Genomic DNA, 20,238 nt, shown 5'->3' with positions numbered 1-20,238 from the left:
GAAGGGGGGCAGGAGGGTGGGTTTGACCGTGTCCGTTGCCCTGGTAACAGAACCCCCTTTGCCGTAGATATGTATACATAAAAAGATGGAGGAGCTGGGTTCGCACTGGGTCAGGGCGGTGTAAAGAAAGGTAAATAAATAAGTGAGGATTCATTTTAGAGAGCACTAGGGGAGAGCTCTGAAGGCCGGACCGCCAGCCGGGGCTGTTTGGAGACCCAAGACCCACCAGGTGGGAATCTTGAGGTAGGTATTTCCACAAACAAATATTATAATAGAGAAATGGTGAGGTGTGATGACCAGGATGCTCATAACCCGAGTCACGGTACGATGGAGCAAAAAGGTTCCTTCCGTGGAAACTGACAGATGATGCTGGTGTCCATCATTAGAGAGGAGGAGGAACTTTGGTTTGCCCTTTTGTGACACACACACACACACACACACACACACACACACACACACACACACACACACACACACACACACACACACACACACACACACACACACACACACACACACACGCTTTTTAAAAAAACAGGCACCATATCTTGAGCTATTTTTAGCCAGCCGTAACAACAGGACGGCCAATCAATCAATCTAAATGGCTTTGAGGAAAAGCAGAGGAAGACTTTGGGGCAATTCTGAAGTTATGTTGGGGGGGGGGGCACGGATCGCTCTACATAGCCGGCATCAACATTTTACGACTGGTAGAAGAGCGAAACAATAATACCGTTGGGGCGATGGGTGATACTGTACATCCCCTTTTGGAAGTTCACAGAACTTAAGTTCCTGGCCTTTGAAAATCAGCCTTCCTGTTGAAAGCACAAAGCTACTACAGTGTGTGTGTGTGTGTGTGTGTGTGTGTGTGTGTGTGTGTGTGTGTGTGTGTGTGTGTGTGTGTGTGTGTGTGTGTGTGTGTGTGTGTGTGTGTGCGTGCGTGCGTGCATGAGAGAATGGGAAGGGGGGGAGGTCATCCAAGCTTAATTTAGCAGTACTCCACATCAAGTAGAGAGAGACACTCAGGGACCCCTCCCCTGCTTCACTTCCTCTGGGCCCCCGTGGACACCAGGCCAAGATAGGCTAACAGATCAGCTCCGCTAGTCCTTTGACTGCTCGAGATAACAGCCAGCTCCTAGCCTAGCCTAGCGGTTAGGCTACGGTTACGCCGTCGAAGCACGATTGGAAACGGCAGTTGGGATAGGCCCAAACCCAACTGCCGTTTTTCCAATGGCAGCCACAAGAGCATCGCATTACATTGGTTAACCCATGAGTTGGAATGGTTAGGTTAAGGTGCTCCAAGGGCAAGCTTACAGGTAGATGAATCGAGACCAACCGAAGCTTTGCTTTTATATGGTTAATTTATTTGATTTGGTAGGGATCGAACAGAAAACAATGAATGCTGGCCCTCGGGATCGCTAAAGCTCTCACTGCTTTCAAACTGAAGTGTGAAAACAACAGTCTTCAGTTTGTTTCTCCAGTTTGAAACTTACCTTCACCCTCTTACCGCCTACAGGTAGACTTCATACATTGGGATCAAAAGGTTACCCCCGAACCTCCAACAAACAGTCAAACCCCCTAACCACTAGACACCCCCCTGCCCGCCCGCCCAACCCAGCTCAGCTCAAGCAAGCCCCTCCCTTCAAGATACGATCAAAACTTCCCACAGACGCGTTTGACGGATTGAAAACACGAGGCCTCCCATCATCACACAGGGAGGCCGGCCATTGTTTCCTCGTTACGGAGATAATCGCCAGGCATATATCATGATGAGTGTTGTGTTCTTTCCACAGGACTCCCTGGTCTGTTTCAGCGAGGCCTTGGCAGTAAGGCTTGTTTCTGCGAGAGGGGAGGAAGAGCATTCGTCGCTGGGCAGGGCTGTCTCCCAATTACATGTACGGCGTGTGAATAATAGCCCTGCAGGCCTGCCTGAGGGCCTGCAGCCTGCAGGATCACAATGGATGGGGTAATCCAAGATCAGAGAGAGAGAGAGAGAGAGAGAGAGAGAGAGAGAGAGAGAGAGAGAGAGAGAGAGAGAGAGAGAGAGAGAGAGAGAGAGAGAGAGAGAGAGAGAGAGAGAGAGAGAGAGAGAGAGAGAGAGAGAGAGAGAGAGAGAGAGAGAGAGAGAGAGAGAGAGAGAGAGAGAGAGTGGGGGTAATATTGCAGACTTTTGTTTTCTTACTAGGAAAAGACTTCGCTCAGCCCTTATAAAGCAACAGTATGGCTTATACTGGATTGCAGCGCTGGCCTAACCCCTTCGTCTCTCCGTCTCTCTCTTCCCCTCCTACTAGATCTCCCCCTCTCTCCTATCCCTCACCCCTCTTTCTCTTTATCATCACTCTTTGTCTTCCTCTCTCAAGCCAAGAATGTATGCACTCACTGTATTGTAAAACGCTTTGGATAGAAGCATGCACCGAATTAAATATACATTTTTCTCGTGTGCACGCTCGTTCTATTTCTCCCTCTTCCCCCTTCCCTCACCCCCCTGGCCCTACTGACTCCTACCCCTCCCTCCGTCTCTCTCTGCAGCCGGCTAGCCAGACAGCAAGCCCTAGCGGCAGCTAGTGGGGTACAGGACTAGCATACCAGCAGAGAAACTCTCAGATAAGCAACGCTCCAAGCCTCTCGGGGGGGGGGGGGCCTAGACCCACTTCCACAAAAGGAATTCCTTCTTACCGCCTGTATGGGCTGGTGTGACACAGAGAGAGCGAGAGAGGGAGAGAGAGATTGTGGTCGTGTCCGTTGAAGAAAGGAGGAAGCATTAAGCGAGGGAGGGGAGAGACAGGCAACAGTTTAAAGAAACCCAAGACGCTCAATCTTGGTGTGTGCATCTGTGGTGTGTGTGTCCGTCTGTGTGTGAAAGTCCAAAGCGCTCCTGTTCTCCTAGAGAGGTCGGGAAGGTGGTGTTGTGTGGGGGGTGGGATGGTTGAAGCGCTTCGGGGCAGCCAGCTGGGGTCCTCCAACCCATGAGCCGTACACACACACACACACACACACACACACACACACACACACACACACACACACCTCCTGCTACCGAGGACGACCATATATGGCCGTGGGATTCCCATGGAAAAATAGGGCCAAGATTTAGAAGGGGGGGGGGGGGGGGCTGCAACTAACTGTGCATTTCACTTCACTCTGAAATTAATCCAAGCCAAAACAATGGCCCAATGGAGACCAGAGAGAGTTGTGGTTGTGGAGAGAGAGAGAGAGAGAGAGAAGGGGAAAGGGGAGAGAGGAGATAGAGAGGTCAGCTAGCTCACAGAGGAGCGCTTTGTTCCCATTCCCATATGATCCAAAGCTAAAGCAGCGGCTACTGTACACAAGGGGACAGTAGGAGACTCAGTTGGCAGTCATCGACAAGAGAGGCTACTTGACACACACACACACACACACAATGTCCTTTCAACAAGGTTCCCTGCATGACATGTGTTGTACCACTTTTTTCTTTCTGTCTCTTTTTAGAACAGCCGACAAGAATGTCACGATATTTTCAGTCTGAACTTTCTGCACGGCAACATCACTACTACTGAAATCAATTATATTTAATGTTCTCTAAAGAAAGATAGAATGCGAGCAATGCGTGCGAACTAGGCCCAATATTTACATTTAGATGATATGGATAAAAGGCGTCAAGCTCTGGTCGGCGTGTGAGAGGGTGAATATGCGTGAGAATGCAAAGGCGCTATATGGAGCAGCGTTCATCGATGGAGCCTCAGAGAGGAAATGAGAAAAATAAACAGTTACTTCCTGTTCCTCCGGCCAAAACCCCGCCCACCCAACACCCCATGTCTTCTGCCCACACACACACACACACACACACCAAAGCCAGAATGTTTAAGGGTAATTAATCAATTGTTCATCAGACTACAAACATGTTTTCCCCCAGAAGGTTCACTGAGCTAACATGCGTGCTCTATACGAGCATCACATAGATTACACTGTTGGGATGATTGCATTTGGCAGCTGTTGCGTTTGCCTCATTCAATGTATATTTGCTTCTTTCCGCAATTTGTATTAGTTACCTCAACAACAACAACAACAACAAGATGTAATAACTTTAAAAACTTGAAAATAAATTATTCATTGATTGCCAAGGTCCACGGCATCAACCTACACCTTCTCCAATTGAACACAAAGTACCTTTTAAAAACAGGAACCAACTTTGATCACAATCCAGACAGAATGACTCAGTGCCTAGCACACGTTGACCACAACGTACCGCTACAAGCGGAACAACACTGACCACAAATGTTCTCAGTTTCGAGCGAAGAGGATCGCCTTAGCTTTAGTAAATCACGTTCATGGGAAAACAAGCAACACGCTTAACGATGGTCATGCCAGGCCGGGCATTATCTGCGTTTGTCCCCCCTGCGTGTGTTCCCTAGCGCACGGCGATTACGTCGGAAGGAAGAATGTCGGACGCACAACTAAAACGGAGAAGGTATTCTCTGCGTCTCTCGCCCTGCGGGTCCCAATTGTACTCTGCCTCGCCGTGGGACAATGAGGAATTCACACCGACGTGGGTCCAGGTGTTCGTCTCCGTTCAAACGCGGCCTCGTAAACACCGCCCTGCGTGAGGCAGGAGACTGCCGCCAAGTGCACAATGATTGGGATGGCGCGCGCACACACCCACCCACACCCACACACACACACACACACACACACAAACAACCGCAAACACAGGAGTGTGTGTGTGCGTAAGTAGAGGACGGAGCCGCTGCACTACCACAGCGTTGTAGACAAACAGCTGAGGTCATCGCTGGAGCGAGGGTTTTAATACGGGCCTGTTGGGGAGGACGGCTTGTTGGGCGTACGAGCGAGCGGGGCGGTCGAATGCCTTCTTGACGAGTCACCTCAGCTCGTTTCACAGCAGACGTGACGACAGGGTTTTAATCGTTAAGAGGCCGTGTCTCGTTAACCCGAGGGGGTTCAGTGCGACGCGGGATCGGACGGAGACGGATGGACTTCACGTGCGTGTGCAAAACGCTCAGCGTGAAACTAAACACCCTTCGTTTCGCCCGAGTGAGGACGGAAATCGACTGCGACAACCCTGAACTTCTTTTAGAAACAATAAACTATACTATATAAGAACCTCTGTTTTTTCCCTTTGTCCTCCATCTGACCAGCACATAGGTCCAGGGGAAATGACTCTTATTCTGAAAAAGACCAGCCTACTGTGGTATTTACTAGATACAAGGGTGGGTGGTTGTGGTGGTGGTGGAGGTGTAAGGGGTACTGGGCAAGGTCAAGTCCAGCTGCCAGGTAAGGGGAAGCAGCCTATATACGTGGCAGTATCTGTGAGGAATGCCGTCTCGTACGACCCCGGGTGAGCCAGTTCCAACCTGCACAGACGCTCACATAGCTCAGGGCCTCATCCTTCTCACAACCCCCCCAGACTCCAGCAGGGTGATACGCTTCCTTTATGGAGCGTTAGCCCCTTTCGTTTCCTTTGTAGGGTTCAGACCCTGAACTGAAGAGGACGTGAGGAATCCTTATGATTAAAAAAGGGAAATCGTAGGACTTTTACTTATTTTTCCATTAGTTAGATCCGCTTTCCATTAGTCATTTGAATTGGTATGCATCTGGAAAGCTTTTCATTTAGGATCCATAAAGTATACATCCAACCTTTGGCGAATTAAGCGTAATAAGAAAGTGTGATTTTATATAAAATATACTGTACATCTATAGATATATAAAGTGCGTTAAGAAGGCCTAACAATCTCATTCACATACATTTTAGGAAGAACAACCAACACAAAAAAAAGCAGTTTCAGGGAAGAAGCTGCTAACTGCCTCTTTTGTGCCCCATGTTTCTCTAACTTTTTAAACTGCATCAGAGCGGTATGGGAGAGACGGTTTGCTTGGGTGGGGGGGGAAGCATGCATGTCACTCAACAGATTACTTGGCATGCTGGCAGACAACAGTGAGCGCACCACCAACACTTACTGCGTTGATTACGGGGTTGGTTCGGGGCGACATGGACCTGCTCGACGGGGATAGAACTGCCAATTATGAAAACAGGTAGGAAGGAAAACACGGCCGTGCCATCGGATTTCTAAAATTAAATCGCTCACTCGCCACCCTAGCCGTTTCCACCCCACGCGTGCAGTCAAACAAACAACCGATATCACATCATGATGCCATCATGTCAAACATGCTCAGAGACATGTCTGCAGAGATGCACAATAACAAATGGTTTGAAGATCAGATATGTCAAAATGGAGGTTATGAGTGCCTTAGGATCTTAAGCGACTTCAACTTATTACTTAGTATTTCATCGCAATCGTTGACTTTGGGAATATTATCATACAAGAATTCCCAGTGCGAAAAAGTGATCTATAACCACAAAACTGAACCAGCTTGAAGGAATGCAGACCGGTATAAATTATTTCCTTACCAGCCAAGATCAAACATCCAAACGCGATCAGTGAAAGTTTAAGACCTGGAATCAGTTCCATCGGGCAAATTAAACCCAGAGAGCGTTGAATCGAGTTTACTTCAGCAAGAGGTTTTCATGTATGGATAACTATGTCAGGGTGTAATAGTGTCATTTTTTTATAATAAACCCCAACTGGTCAATATAGATGCATTAGCTTAATCAAGTCAGGATACAATAGGCTTTACCTTCCCTTGTAGTCCTAACCGATACATCTCAATTTAAAGCTAAACCAAATACCTTTGGTGATGGCTAGACAAAAGAACAATCAAACAAAGAGTCTGGCGGCCCGACTATGAATTATTGAGCGTTTTCGTAGTCTGTAATGTATTCTGCATTATGTCATTCCATATGCATGGGTGGATGTCTGCTCTTATGAAGCATGGCCATAACAAAGAAAATATGTTGCCGGTGGGTAAATTAACAAAAGAATGTCAATTGAAAACCGTCTCCCCCCCCCCCCCAATGATTTCAGATGTCAAATGTCTGCAGGGCGGAGAGAAAAGACAATGATTTGCGTCGAGGTCTGATCACAGCGAAGAAGACTGCTGCTGAACACCCCAGCAAGTGATCATAATAAAGAGGTTTAGCACTGGTCCATTTTAATCAGCCTGCCTTGTATGTGGTGTTGACCTTCATGAAGACAAAACCCAATATAAAAAGGCTGAGCTTTATGGAAGCAACACTTATGCTAATATGTTCATGGAGGCATGGTTATTAATAACCCAAAAGGGGAGTCGAGGGACACACACACACACACACACACACACACACACACACACACACACACACACACACACACACACACAATGGGTTATCCATCAACCCATCGAAGCCTGTCACGCATAGTCCTTAGCTTAATTTCTTGTTTACTCTCAAATGCGCTCACCTTGTTCCTTAAGATGAAGCTTATGCAAATCCACCAAGGTGTGTCTTGCTATGGTCAAATACACTGTGCTTGACTGGCCCCATAACATGGAACCCTGGACCAACATAATGACTTGTTTGAGATGTGCCCTCTATGTAAACATGCTCACTAGAAATTAATAAAAGTACAAGCAAATAGCATTTCCTTGTACTGAAAGTGATGCTGAGTGGATCCAACATCCATCTTCTGGCATGCAACTTTTAACCGTCAAATCGTTGATACCCCTTCTCAGCTAAATCACAGTAAATCGCATAATTTGATTGCATCGCTGGTCATTTAATTGTGACCCTGCGTATTGAGAAAAAATTGTTTGCCAGACACCCGTCAACACACTTACAACACGATGAACAAGTGTGTCAACGGGTTTGTTTCAGATTGTTATTGTATTTTCTGTTCCATTTCAAGCATTATGTTCCATTTGAAACTGCTGAACATCCTCTTCCCCCCTGTTACATAACTCCTTTCCATGCAAATCCACCAACTCAAGCGACTAGCCACCTTATGTGTGGGGTTGCCATGGAGACTGCACAAGATAATGTCTGTGGGGATTTCATAGCCATAACGGGAGGCTGGGCAACTCGTGAACAGGGACGGAGAACTCAACAGCCAACCAACCGCTGACAGACGCAATTGTAAGGCTATAAGGGACTGCCGTCCATTCTGCCTCGGGCATAGGCGAGGGCCGTTAACAGTAAAACACCAAAGGTCAGCTACCGGTCAACTGTAAAACAGAAAGAAAAAAACTGATAGCCAGACCTATGCCCCTCCTACTCCGCCCCGACAGACATGGGGGGACCCCGGGGGGGGGGGGGGGGGCAGCAGTCAGCTGGGGCATGCCATGAGGGCGCGAGACAGAGAGAGGGCAGCCAGGAGGGCCACCAACCCAGGCAGAAGATGAGGACGGGACTGGGGGGGAGGTGCAGGGAGAAGGCAGGGAGGCTTGGGGTTTGGTGACAGCTGAGGAATGCTCTGTGTGCTCGCCGGTGCTGTGTTCGCCATGGTTTCCACAGAATGTCATGCGAGGAATGTGCCGGCTAGGACGACAGCCCTTGGAATGCTACCCGCTGAAAACTGGAGTGGCGGAGCGCACCGGTCCCTGGAATCTGGGGCCGATCACCGCTTGCATGCGGAGCCCCTCGACAGACATGTGCACCGTGCCTCGTACCGCCCCGCTGAATAACAACATTATTTTTGGACACGTCGCGGGCAGATTTTAGCTTGCGGCGTTAAACCGGCAACACATTGCTGCCCAATCTGCAGCTCTGCAAATGAACGCTGGGGATCAACCAATACACAAGTGTGTGTACTTCTGTATACAGAAAGTATTGCATGACCTATTTACCGATCTGGGGTCAGTTGGCTGGCTGGCTAATGGCTGCCATCAAGAACTATAAAGTAGTGTGGAATATAGTTCATGACTCAAGCTCGGGCATAAAAACGTAATACTTATAATCAGGCCTGCACTTCAAAGCAGAGCTTCAGACTGACTCATCGCTAAACTTAGTACCCACTCCTAAGCCCAGCGAGGGGAACTTGTGTTGGGGGTATTTATAAACCTGCACCACTCACTGACGTTGGACCTGATTTTGCTGCGAAAGAGATGGAGTGATCTTTCCTTTTAGCAGCAGGAGCCTGATACAGATAAGCAGCTATGTTTTCAGAATGACAGATAAATGCTGATCAACTGATTAGATTATAAAATCGTATTTGCTCAGAGACACGCCTATGTGCAGGCTCTTTTGGAAATTTGTCTTTATACCTGCCTGAAGGGAAAAATTCTACAAGCCAAGCATTATATTTTATCGTCATGTTTTTTATTATATAACCAGATTTTTTTTACTTGCCAAATGTTCAAATCGAACCACCATTGGCTTGTGGCAGGTGTAAAATCTCAACCCTGCCTAGTTGTCGGTGTGTGTGTATTCACTATATATTTTTCTTCACTATAGTTTCTTAAAACTAATAATATTCATGTAAAGCATATAAGCAGATTTTATGAAATGTCGGAGGATCATTCGTAAAGATTCAGTGTTCTTGAAATATGATTCTTAAATATCTTTATCATGTGTCAATGCATTTTCAACATTGAAGTGGACACTTGTGAGTAATTTCATGCTTGTGGAGTTAACTCATCCGTTTGCACAAGAAGATCCATCTCGATCGTCCACTTCACCCAGACGAGCTGACAAGAGTTAATGTGAAGCGCTGGACACACGGACACACGGACACACGGACACACACACACACACCAGAGATGGTCAGGTCTCCACAGCCACTGCAAGTTTCTCCCCCCCTTCATACACTCAACACTGGACATTTGTCCCAAAAAAGGCAAGCTTTTCCCCCAATGAGGCCATGCACAAGGCATGGTGTGCCAAAATTAACGGATGTAATGCAATCCAGCCTTCACAGAAAGGAAAAAGGGTATCCTATCAATGTACAAAATACAGACCAAGTGCCAGTAATTGATAGGTTACAAAGGGATCAGGATTAAAGTTATTGTCGGGATCATAACATTTTCGCAGGTCAAATAAATAGTCCCTGCAAGGACCTCAATTTTAGCCACGCACAGCACAGGCCTGTTTGAATGTATTTCCGCTGAAGGCAGAGATCTGAAAGCGTGCAATTGTCGAACAAAACTGCTGCTGTCATAGTTAACTTTTTAAAAAAGTGTGTGTAAAGGTTTCAAATCAACCCTGTGCAGACAGTCCGCTGGGTAAACACTTAAATCCCTTCTGAAGCATCAACTAAATAGTTTTCGTCTGTAAAATATCTCCATAACGAAACAGGAAAAAGGTTTTAACTCCCACCTTTTGGAGCTTTTGGGGGTCCTGCTCCGTCCAGAAGTTGAGCTGCAGCATAGCAAAACTCCTGGATCTGACATTAGTTTGAGGGAGGTGACTTCATCTCAAATAGATATATAGATTGTCTTCCCACTATTTTCTTCAGTCTTTGAATTTAGAATACCCATGTAAAAGATATGTTGCCATAAGGATACATATAATCCACATCTTTTAGTAAATTAGTAGATGATACCAACTCATAATAAACAATAGGCATAGGGAAACTGATTGCATCATTCTCATGTCCCATTAGACAACATCAGCGGCAAACACACAAGACTATCCAAAACACTTTGTTCCATTTTAACCGCAGTCTATTTAAATTTGTATGTGTCAAAGTCAAACAGTCCAAGCCAATAAAATGCTTGCTGGTTAAGACAGAGCAAATGTGTGAAAACAGGCGAATACAGCCTCCAGCAAGGTGTTCATAACAGGGCCTGGGCTCACTCGAACTGAGCATGTGGGCAATGAGTAATCAGGTGACCTCACTGAACATCTATGTGCGCTATAGGCCCACAACATTATACTCTGGGCTAATTGATCGTTTGATCATTCCATCACTTGTTATTCTACCAACACCACAACAGCGCACACACACCCACAATGACAGATGTACTGCTGGTTGAATTGAAGACTTCTCAATCCACAAAGACAATTCAAAGTAAATATGTGTAGTTACAAAGACCAGAGAAATGTGCTGATCCACTCGCAGACTAGTACTTAAAAACGATGAGTGGCTAAACAATGATAATACAGGTGTGATGTGGTCTGCCATGGCATGACGAACAAACACATTAACAAAGCCTTCACACTCACAACCCATCAACTTATTTCAAAACAAATACACAAGCTGAGTGACAAGCCTGCAATAAAAAACAGCATCCAATCACAATGCTGCATGTCAGGTAAATTAAGCAGCATGCAAATGGTCAGTTTAATTGTTTCCTGGACAACATAACCATCATTAGCTGCCATGACGTTTAAAAAAATATATATATTAAAAAAAGAGGCTTGCTAGTGAAGGGCATTACCTGGCGAAAGTTCACCACCCACGTTAGCCTATGGCTGCTCGTATTTACAACCCCGCACACACACGCACACTCGACAACCCGACCACGTTACGATTTTAACGAAGTACAGTTTGCACGAAAAAGTTAACGCTTGACAACGAGCTCGCGGAGCCCGATGTCGAATGAATCACCCGTCACAACAGCTCACAAGAGCTAGCGCCGCGCTAGCCCGCTTGCTCGGCGCTAGCGTCGGCTACTCCCGTCGCCGCTAACGTTAAGCGGTTATGAAACACACAGCAAAAACACAAATACAAATTAACCACAATATACACAGTTATCTCCAGAACCAACTGTCACCGCACGACTTTAGATTCCCGAACGACGACGGTCCACTCGCCCCGTTAGCATAGGCTAACCTGCTAATGAGTGAAAACGACGACACACTTCCATACTTCTAACCCACTCACACAGGCCACAACCATGACAACATTCCCCTGGTTTTATTCGCAATCACCTTTCTCACATCCAACATGAGTCTTTAAAACCCCGATCATGCAATGCTTTTGAAACAACTAAGCTTGTGGGGGAAAACTCGGAAAATCAAAATGCAAAGGACATTCGCGATCTCACAAAACTATCTTACAGCAATTAGACGGCGCCCACCGATCTGGATCCGGGACCAGATATTCCCTTTATTGAAGCAAACAAGTTGTCACAAAAAGAAGCCAACACACATCTAACGTCTTGTTTTCACCCCCCACACTAATCACATACACAATAGGCAGTTATAACGATATACAGCCCGCAAAAGACCCCCAAGGAGAGGCGGTGTGCGGGGAAGGGAGCCGGGCTCGGTAGGTAAACAACCAGAGCCGAACGGCTTCCATTTGACAGGTGCTGCGGGAGGAGGCGAGCCTTCAAGCGGGCCGCCTCGCTCCCTATCCCCGCCGCCTGGCTCCCTATCCCCGGCAGCCTCGCTCTCTATCCACCCAGGTGCTGCGGGAGCGGAGCAAGGCAAGCCTTCGCGGGCCGCCTCGCTCCTTATCCCCGCCGTCTTGCTCCCTATCCCCCGCCGCCTCGCTCCCTATCCCCCGCCGCCTCGCTCCCTATCCACCCGGGGGGCTGCGTTCCTTCCCCCGCGTGGTCCCGCGGCGGATCGGCTCCCAGTGTTCCTCCGCGTTTTATAAAGAGAAAAGCCCCTCAAAAACCAACCTGGTGCAGCGCGGTGAGACCGTCCACGTTGGCGTAGTTGATGTCGGCACCGCGCTCCAGCATCCGCAGCACCTCCTCGGCGTCGCCGCTGGAGCAGGCGGCCAGGAACACGGCGCCGTCGTCGAACTTCACCCTCGTCTTCTTCTTCTTGATGACGGGCGGCTCCAGGTCCGTCTCCGAGCCCAGCCACCGCTTCAGCTGTTCGTTCCGCTTCTGCTTGGCGTCCGCCATCTTCATCCCCCTCTCTGTGTCTCTTGTTGGTGCTCCTTATCTTTTCTGCCGAGCGAGAGGTGGATATACTTTATAGTGCCACTCTCCCACAGCAGCGCACTGGGGCGTGGGAAGGAGGAGGTGGAGGTGGTGGTGTGGTGCTGGCTGTGGCTGAGAGGGCGTCTGGATTGTTTCCCATAATCTCGCGAGATTTCGAAGTGGACGTCAGCTCAGGGCTCTGCAGTATAACGTCATCATCGGCCCGTTAAAGGGGAAAGTGACAGGATGAGCAGCAGGGAAAACAACAAGCTCAATGTTATTAGGACTCTGATTATACTTTATTTAGAGTACATGTGTAAGTCTACGTTAAGGACAGTTTAGCCGTGTAAAGATGGGGCTTTATATATTTATAGGGAACAAATGTCATGATTTACAGAGGCCTACATTGCGTTTAATGCAATGCATGGTCTATTTGCGTTGACTATCAGGTATAATATTGCATATGTAATTAAAGTCCAGATAAAAATGGTTCACTTTAATAAATTTGTGTTTATCATTGTAGCTCCAACCATAGTGCAGTATCCCAAAATAAAGTCAAAGTCCCTGGCTGTGCTGGGATGATAACAAGGGAGGGAGGGAGGGTTAGCCGGGAGAGGCTGGGGAGGAGGTGGGAGAGAGAGGGGAGGGAGGGAGACCACAGGAGGGAGGAGGAGGTGGGAGAGGAGCGGTAGGTAAGCCATCCTTTCGATGAGCCATATAAGTGGATCCATGTGTGCAGTCACTATCCCTGCATTTTATGAACTTTGAAGGCTGGTTTTTTGATTTATTATATATTATATATATTTTGCAATGATAAACAATAAACTGCAAACCACGACCCTTTTCACTGAGGAAGAAGGTGAGACCGACCTCACTCAGGGCTAGAAACGGGGCCGTAAATGGGGGAGAAAGATTGCCATTCTCTGCTCTACGTGGCAGGCTGTAGCAGAGAACCATCCAACCATCTGTGGCTACACTCGGGCCAAGACCGGCGGCCAATAGCCTGTTATATTTAATGTTTCATCAATGACTTTAGGATGGTAGGATTCTCAACCCATCCCCGATCATGGACATGGATGTCCGTCCCATTTTTCAGCTTTCAGTCTTTTCAATGTTCCCCTATAATAGATGAGGGGATATCTTTGGGATTTGTGATACCTTTGTGATTTTTATATTACATTATTTTATATTTAAAATAAGACATAAAAGCAACTGTAAAGCATCTTGTTAAATGCAGGCATTTTGTATCCTCAACAAGTGTGTTGTGGATATTATTTAATAGTGAACTTATATGCAATTAAACAATCCTCCTTGCACTACAGAATATCTGTGCGTTGATGAGTGTGTGGGTGTGGGTGTGTGTGACACACACTTTTTAGGCTTGTTTATTAATATGTTCTTTGGAATGCCTTATAAAGTTTAATCAAAAGATATATCATCCAAAATATTTCGTAAAGGCCTATTAAAAACCTACCTAAGAAAACTAAGAATTATATATGGCCTTGTATATGCCTGTGTTTATGGGATTCAATGTCTGTATGTATCTTATATTTGGTTCTCTAAAAGATGTTCAGCCATATTATTTTTTCATATTCATGACATAACACCCAGTTATGTAACAGTCCTACAATCATCCTCTCATGTGCAGACGGTAAGCCAAGGGATGGGAATAACTCCTCTGGTCAGTAAGCACAGGTAACCGTGACAACATGATACACAGCAAGAGAGCGAGAGGGAGGTAGGAAAAGAGAGCGAGAGAGAGAGAGAGAGAGAGAGAGAGAGAGAGAGAGGAGGGGGGGAGAAGGGGAGAGAGTGAGTGAGTGAGAAAGAGATAGAGGGAGAGAGTGAGAGAGAGAGTGAGAGAGAGAGAGAGAGAGAGAGAGAGAGAGAGAGAGAGAGAGAGAGAGAGAGAGAGAGAGAGAGAGCGGGATAGGGACGTAAGGAGGAGAGCGTTGGACAAGTGTGGACAAGTGGGTACCATCTGAGGGAGTCCAGATGCCCCTGTGCTCGTCCGTCTCCCGTCACCGTGACTACCCTGGCGCCCATCCATGGCGACACATTCGCCGCCGTCGCCACCTCCTCCTCGTCCTCCTCGCCTTCCTCTCCCGGACCTAGACGGCCACGAGTTATCACACCCGACAGAAATAGTTCCGCTTTGATGTGACACTGGACAGGGGGGGAGGCTGAGGAGTGTGTGGGAGAAATAACCCGAGCCCTTGTAGTCTCTCGGCCCATTAGGCCCTGTCTGATTGCCGGGCTTATCCCCAGCCGACCAGGACAGAGTTAGCAGGTCTGGCAGGACAACACGAGTCCACCACGGTGTTGGGCTAATACTTAATAATCTGGAGAAAGACTGTAATAACACGCCAAGAAAACCACAGCGGGTTGAAGCCACAAATCAGGGCTTGAACCTGGAGGTTGTTGGGTTTACGTTGGTGGATAGACCTGTCCCTATCTTACGCTCAGGGTAGTTTATGCAACAAAATACTCCTGCAACGTTTCATGGTTTTCAATGTCATGTGGTTGGTCTTTTGTGCTGCCCTCTTATCAATAGCATCACTGGAACCTGAAATATTAAAATTAAAGAGTAAGAAGCTGGTGAATACATTGTAACTTTGTCCGATGCTCAACAGCACCACACTATTTTGTGTCAGCTGATCTCTTCAAGGACTTGAACATAGCTGGTCAGAGATAAAAGGGGAGAGATATGGAGTCGACTTAGAGCAGTGAGTGAGGGATGATAAGGGAAGATGTTCACAGCACACCGACGGTGCTCTGTCAGACACTTTCAACAGGTGTGAACAAAAAAGCATTTCTCAACATCAGATTTGACACTTCTTAACGGCGATAGCAGGCGAAAGTCCTACATTCAGACACACAGGAGACACACTCACACCCACACAGACAGACAGAGAGACACACAGACAGACAAATAGACAGACACACAGACAGACAGACACACAAACACACAGACAGACACACACACAAACACACACACACACACACACACACACACACACACACACACACTGAACTTTGATGAACAATTATAATTAGTAATATGTTATTGAAGGGATTCTTTTATCCAAAGTGACTTCAGATATGTGGCATTATGGACCAGGTAGGGTTCAGGATAACCATCTCAAGGTTGCCTTTAGGCTGCGGATACGGGGGATCGAACCCAGAACAGAGGAAAAGCTTATGCTTTCTCATCTACTACAAAGGTAAACAGGAGTGGAGTGGAGTGGAGAGTCGACATGGACACCCAGCCCAGCACCGAGAGGAGTCTGAGGCTGGAGCGGTCAGGCAGGAGTCTGCTGCTAGTCGACAGCTGCACTCTCACCCCGGGACAGAAATAGTGGCGGGAGGACCACACGTTCAGCGACAGCATCTCTCTCTCCGTTCACTGTCTCCCACAAGCCAGTGTAGCGTAACAACACTCGCTAAAGTGTGCTAACGACAACTTGAAAATGCAGCGTGTTAATGCTGCTCTAAGTATGAGCACATGACAGCTTCTATGATAGCTACGTAGCTTAATGCACAGCCGTGTGTTTCTTTAAGTCACAAATGACTCATTAGAGCCTAATAGGTCGAGGCTATTTCAGTGGCCTTGTTTCCGAGAGAAAGGGGAGGACTAGTAATAGGACGAATGTAGAGCTATGCTAAAGCCTGTAATGGGTGAGCGCTAAAAGCTACATTTAATTACTCCAGCTAAATGTTGTTACCCTATGCTAAGTGAACCCTGTTAACCTATGCTAACCTAAAGCTCGCACAACTCATATAGGTTAGCATTGGATAGCAGAGCAAGGTTTGGTCAATGTTGATGAGGAAATTTGATAAAACGCAGAGTTTAACCAAACAACAAGGCCAAACGTCACTCAATTCAACCACATCAACTGATGGGAAAATGTAGGTGGATTGATTGGATTTTTGAAGAATGAATTACAGCAACAGTCACAATTCCTCCAAATTGCAGGATGTTTATTTTCTGTCAGATTACTTTGTAGATTGCACATTAAACAATCATCTCAATGTATTTCAGCCATAGGCCACTGATAGATTCAGGAGTTTCAGATAAATCGCTAGAACTTTTTTGTTGTTGTTTTAACACACATGTAAGTTCTGTTATTTTGTCTTACCACAAAAAGATTGGAATAGTGTGCAAATGGTACCATTAGGGAGTAATGTTTATGTTATACATATCCTTAAATTATAATTTCTTTAACAGAGGATTCTCCCTGCAGTTGGATTGACCTTTAGGGTTTATTTCAAAGGCATGGCTATACCTTCCCCATTTGTATATGTTTCCATTCATCATGAAAGAGAAGCGTGGAGGAGTGGAAGGAGATGGCCGACATAGACCCAAGGGTCTGTCGGGGTTATACCCGATAGACCCACTGCACACAGTGTGAGCTCCAACCAGTGTGATATGCACACAGTGGGAGCTGGACACACTGGGATCTGAAATCGGCGTGCATCAGACCTGCCCAGTGGGAAAATTCTCTGGGGTCAAAGTTCACCAGGACCCTCCAATTTGTCAAGGGTACTACTTCAAGGACCCCCCCTCCAGAGACACACACATGCACACACATAAACAAACACATACCCCTCCATCTCAATTCCCATGTAGACCCATGGCTCATGTTTCAATTAACAGGTGTCACATATCTTGTCCTCTGAATCTGCTGATCTCCCAGAATCGCACATGAACCCACATTGGTTGAACGCACATTGCATGAACGTACATTTAACAAACACACAATGTCTTTTTGAAAAAAGCTGATTCGAGCCTTCTTATGTCACACCTGCATAAAACCAAACTTATCATTTCTTTCCCATAATCTCTAGAGACATTGGACCGAAAAGCCTTGAGCTAGAGATTTATGGATTCATAAGTCTTATATACCTGACTCCTGCTTAGCTTTCCTCGTGCAGTGGAGCCAACAACTCATTATAGCCAACCCTTGCTTAACTGCGGTTATCTGTTATGAAGTGGGACCACCGCATCTGGGACCGAAAGACCACCCACAGGCTGATGTCCAAGTGATTCATTTTAAAATACATTGCCTGTTATCGTCTTCGACTCAACATAGCCTATGTTTTTTAAGGAAGTTCTAAAGTGTTACTGAGTGCTCAGTGTTGCAGTTTTTAAAACAGTTTACATACGTTGCAAACATTCACATGCTGGATGTTTGCATTGTGGATCTTCCTCATGGGGGTCGTGTCATGAATGAGAAGAGAAACAACAACTATATGTTTGGAGCCGGCCCGGAATTAACTTCTAAGACCCCATCTTCGTCCTGATTAGGAATCTAATGCCCCAACAGTTTTAACACTGCCAGTATATTGGGTAGTATGTATTTGATTACTTTCTAGCATTGAGTAGTATTGGGTTGAACTTGGTAGAACTGTAACTGATGAAATGTCCAAATATATCCAAATAAAAATTGGAATTGCATGATATTAAAATAAATTAAAATATTTCCAAGAGAGCAGAGCGGTGGCAAAGAGCGTAGAAAAAAGATGGAGGTGCAACACAACTATAGCGTCTGCACTTCGTTGACAAAATACACATGTATGCAATTTATGTACATGTGAGTGGGTGTGTGCGTGCATACGCTTGTGAGTGTTTGCGTGCATGTGTGTGCATGCGCGTGTGCGTGAGTGAGCGTGTGTTTGTGTGTGTGTGTGTGTGTGCATGCATGTGTGTGTGTGTCTGTGTGTGTTCTTCTGTGCCTGTGTATGCATGTGTTTAAGCATGTGTGTGTGTGCGTGCAAGCATATGTGTGTGTGTGTGTGTGTGTGTGTGTGTGTGTGTATGTGTGTGTGTGTGTGTGTGTGTGTGCATTCCATGATTTAGGAGCGTCTGCGGTATCTGCCACCCATCAGGGGTTCGGTGCTGTCGGGGCTGACAAGGCGCCGACTGAACACTATTCATCACGCAGAGAATCCGTCGACGTCCTCGTGGGCTTTCACTCCTCCTTACCTGCGCGGTGGACGAACGCGGGGAGGAGGAGGAGGAGGATGATGGATTGTTGGGGGTCATGGGAGGGTGATAGCGGGGATACGCTAACCCCACAGGTTAGCTTTCTTAGCATAGCCTCATGTCTTGAGCTGAGCATAAGACAAATGGAGCCCAATACACCGTCTATAAGACATCACACAAGCCCTTTCTATCCCATTCCCTACAAATCTAGTGCCCTGGCATGGTTGGGATTTCGGTTTCCAGTGGGATCACAAACGCACCGATTCAGCATTTAAAGGATAAAAAGCAAAAAAAACAACCAACAGCATATGTAAAACCTTTCTAAAAGCCACCTTTTCTGGGGAAAATTGGAATATGACTGGAGTCATCCCAAGAACAAATTCTGTAAAAGGCTTCTCTGCTGGAGCAGCGGAAAAAAAAGGGTGTATCTCGACAAATGTAAACAAAACAGACAGGAAGAGGAAGGCAGAAAACGCAACCAAAGACAAACAAATCTTCCAGAGCTTGTTTCGTGACATCATCGCAACCTCCTGCAGCAGGGCGCTGTGGCTAAATATAGCCAAGACGCCAATGCACTGTGTGGGTACATATATGTCCATGCAGGGTGCTTCGAACATTCCCCAGATAAGCACAGATGGCTCTGATTTGGGTGTCCTTGTGGAAAGAAATGAAAGACAGAGAGAGTGCAGGAATAGACGCCTCACACAGCTTGGGCGAAGGTGTTTCAACGAGGTCGACGTCAAGACAAAGACCTGTGTCTGAAACTATTCACCGCTTTGTTTATTGTTGTTGATTTTCGTTTTTCTGCCATCTTGGTCCGTTGCCCAGCATCTCAATATAACGAGCACAGCATGAATCTTTGATTTACCCAGAACAACCATGCCCAAAACAAGGGTTAAATCTGCCTAGATTTTCTACAAAGCCCTGGTGAGGGGGTGCAAGGCCATGCAACGGTCTGGATTATTCTGACATCAGTACAATGTTGGAAAAATGCTCACTGCTCAGTGAGGATGTTAGGTCAGCTGGGAACAGGACTCTCTTGTGGTCAGGGTGTTTGACTCCGAGCCACAAGGTTTCCACTCCACCTGTAGGCATCCTTGAGGAAAGATCACAAGTAACTTTGTATAATGGTGTCTAATTAATATAACGTCAATTCAACTCCCTTCAATTGTATTTGTATAGCCCTTAATGGTACAGTCTCAATTTATGACACCCCCCTGACCCAACCCCCCTAGAGGACAAGAGAAAACCCCCTTTAAACTGAACTCCCTAAGGCCTTATGCTGGTATCTCCTCAAGGCCTATTATGGGATGTAGTGGGATAGGTGAAAGCATGAATGCTGCTCAACTTTCAACGCAGAGCTGACAGTCTCCCTAACAGCGTTGGAGCGGCGGAGCTAAAACCCTGGGGAGGTGAACGGGTCCACAGGGATCTGTTGTGGCTATCTGTGCCGATGTACACGCACTTGTTTCTTGACCCCTAGCGCAGTGCAGTGTGTGTGTGTGTGTGTGTCTGTGTGTGTGTGGGGGGGGGGAGTGGCGTGATGGAAAAACTTAGTCGTGTTTCCCGGA

At 46.8% G+C, this 20,238-nt stretch overlaps 1 protein-coding gene across 3 annotated transcripts in view; it reads right to left on the bottom strand.

The window, feature by feature from the left end:
- Positions 1-12,777, bottom strand: part of ppp1r12a (protein phosphatase 1, regulatory subunit 12A) — a 52,585-nt gene extending 39,808 nt beyond the window's left edge. For all 3 annotated transcript variants that reach the window (XM_079755686.1, XM_079755688.1, XM_079755687.1), the window contains exon 1: positions 12,433-12,777. In XM_079755686.1, coding sequence (XP_079611812.1) covers positions 12,433-12,669 — 237 coding nt within the window. In that variant the 5' untranslated portion in view covers positions 12,670-12,777. The remainder of the gene's footprint in view (positions 1-12,432) is intronic.
- Positions 12,778-20,238: the final 7,461 nt, after the last annotated feature.

Source organism: Pollachius pollachius (genome assembly GCF_949987615.1).
Source record: "Pollachius pollachius genome assembly, chromosome: 18".
NCBI lineage: Eukaryota > Metazoa > Chordata > Actinopteri > Gadiformes > Gadidae > Pollachius > Pollachius pollachius.
Note: the sequence above shows the minus strand (reverse complement) of the source record. Positions and strands in the feature narration are given on the sequence as shown.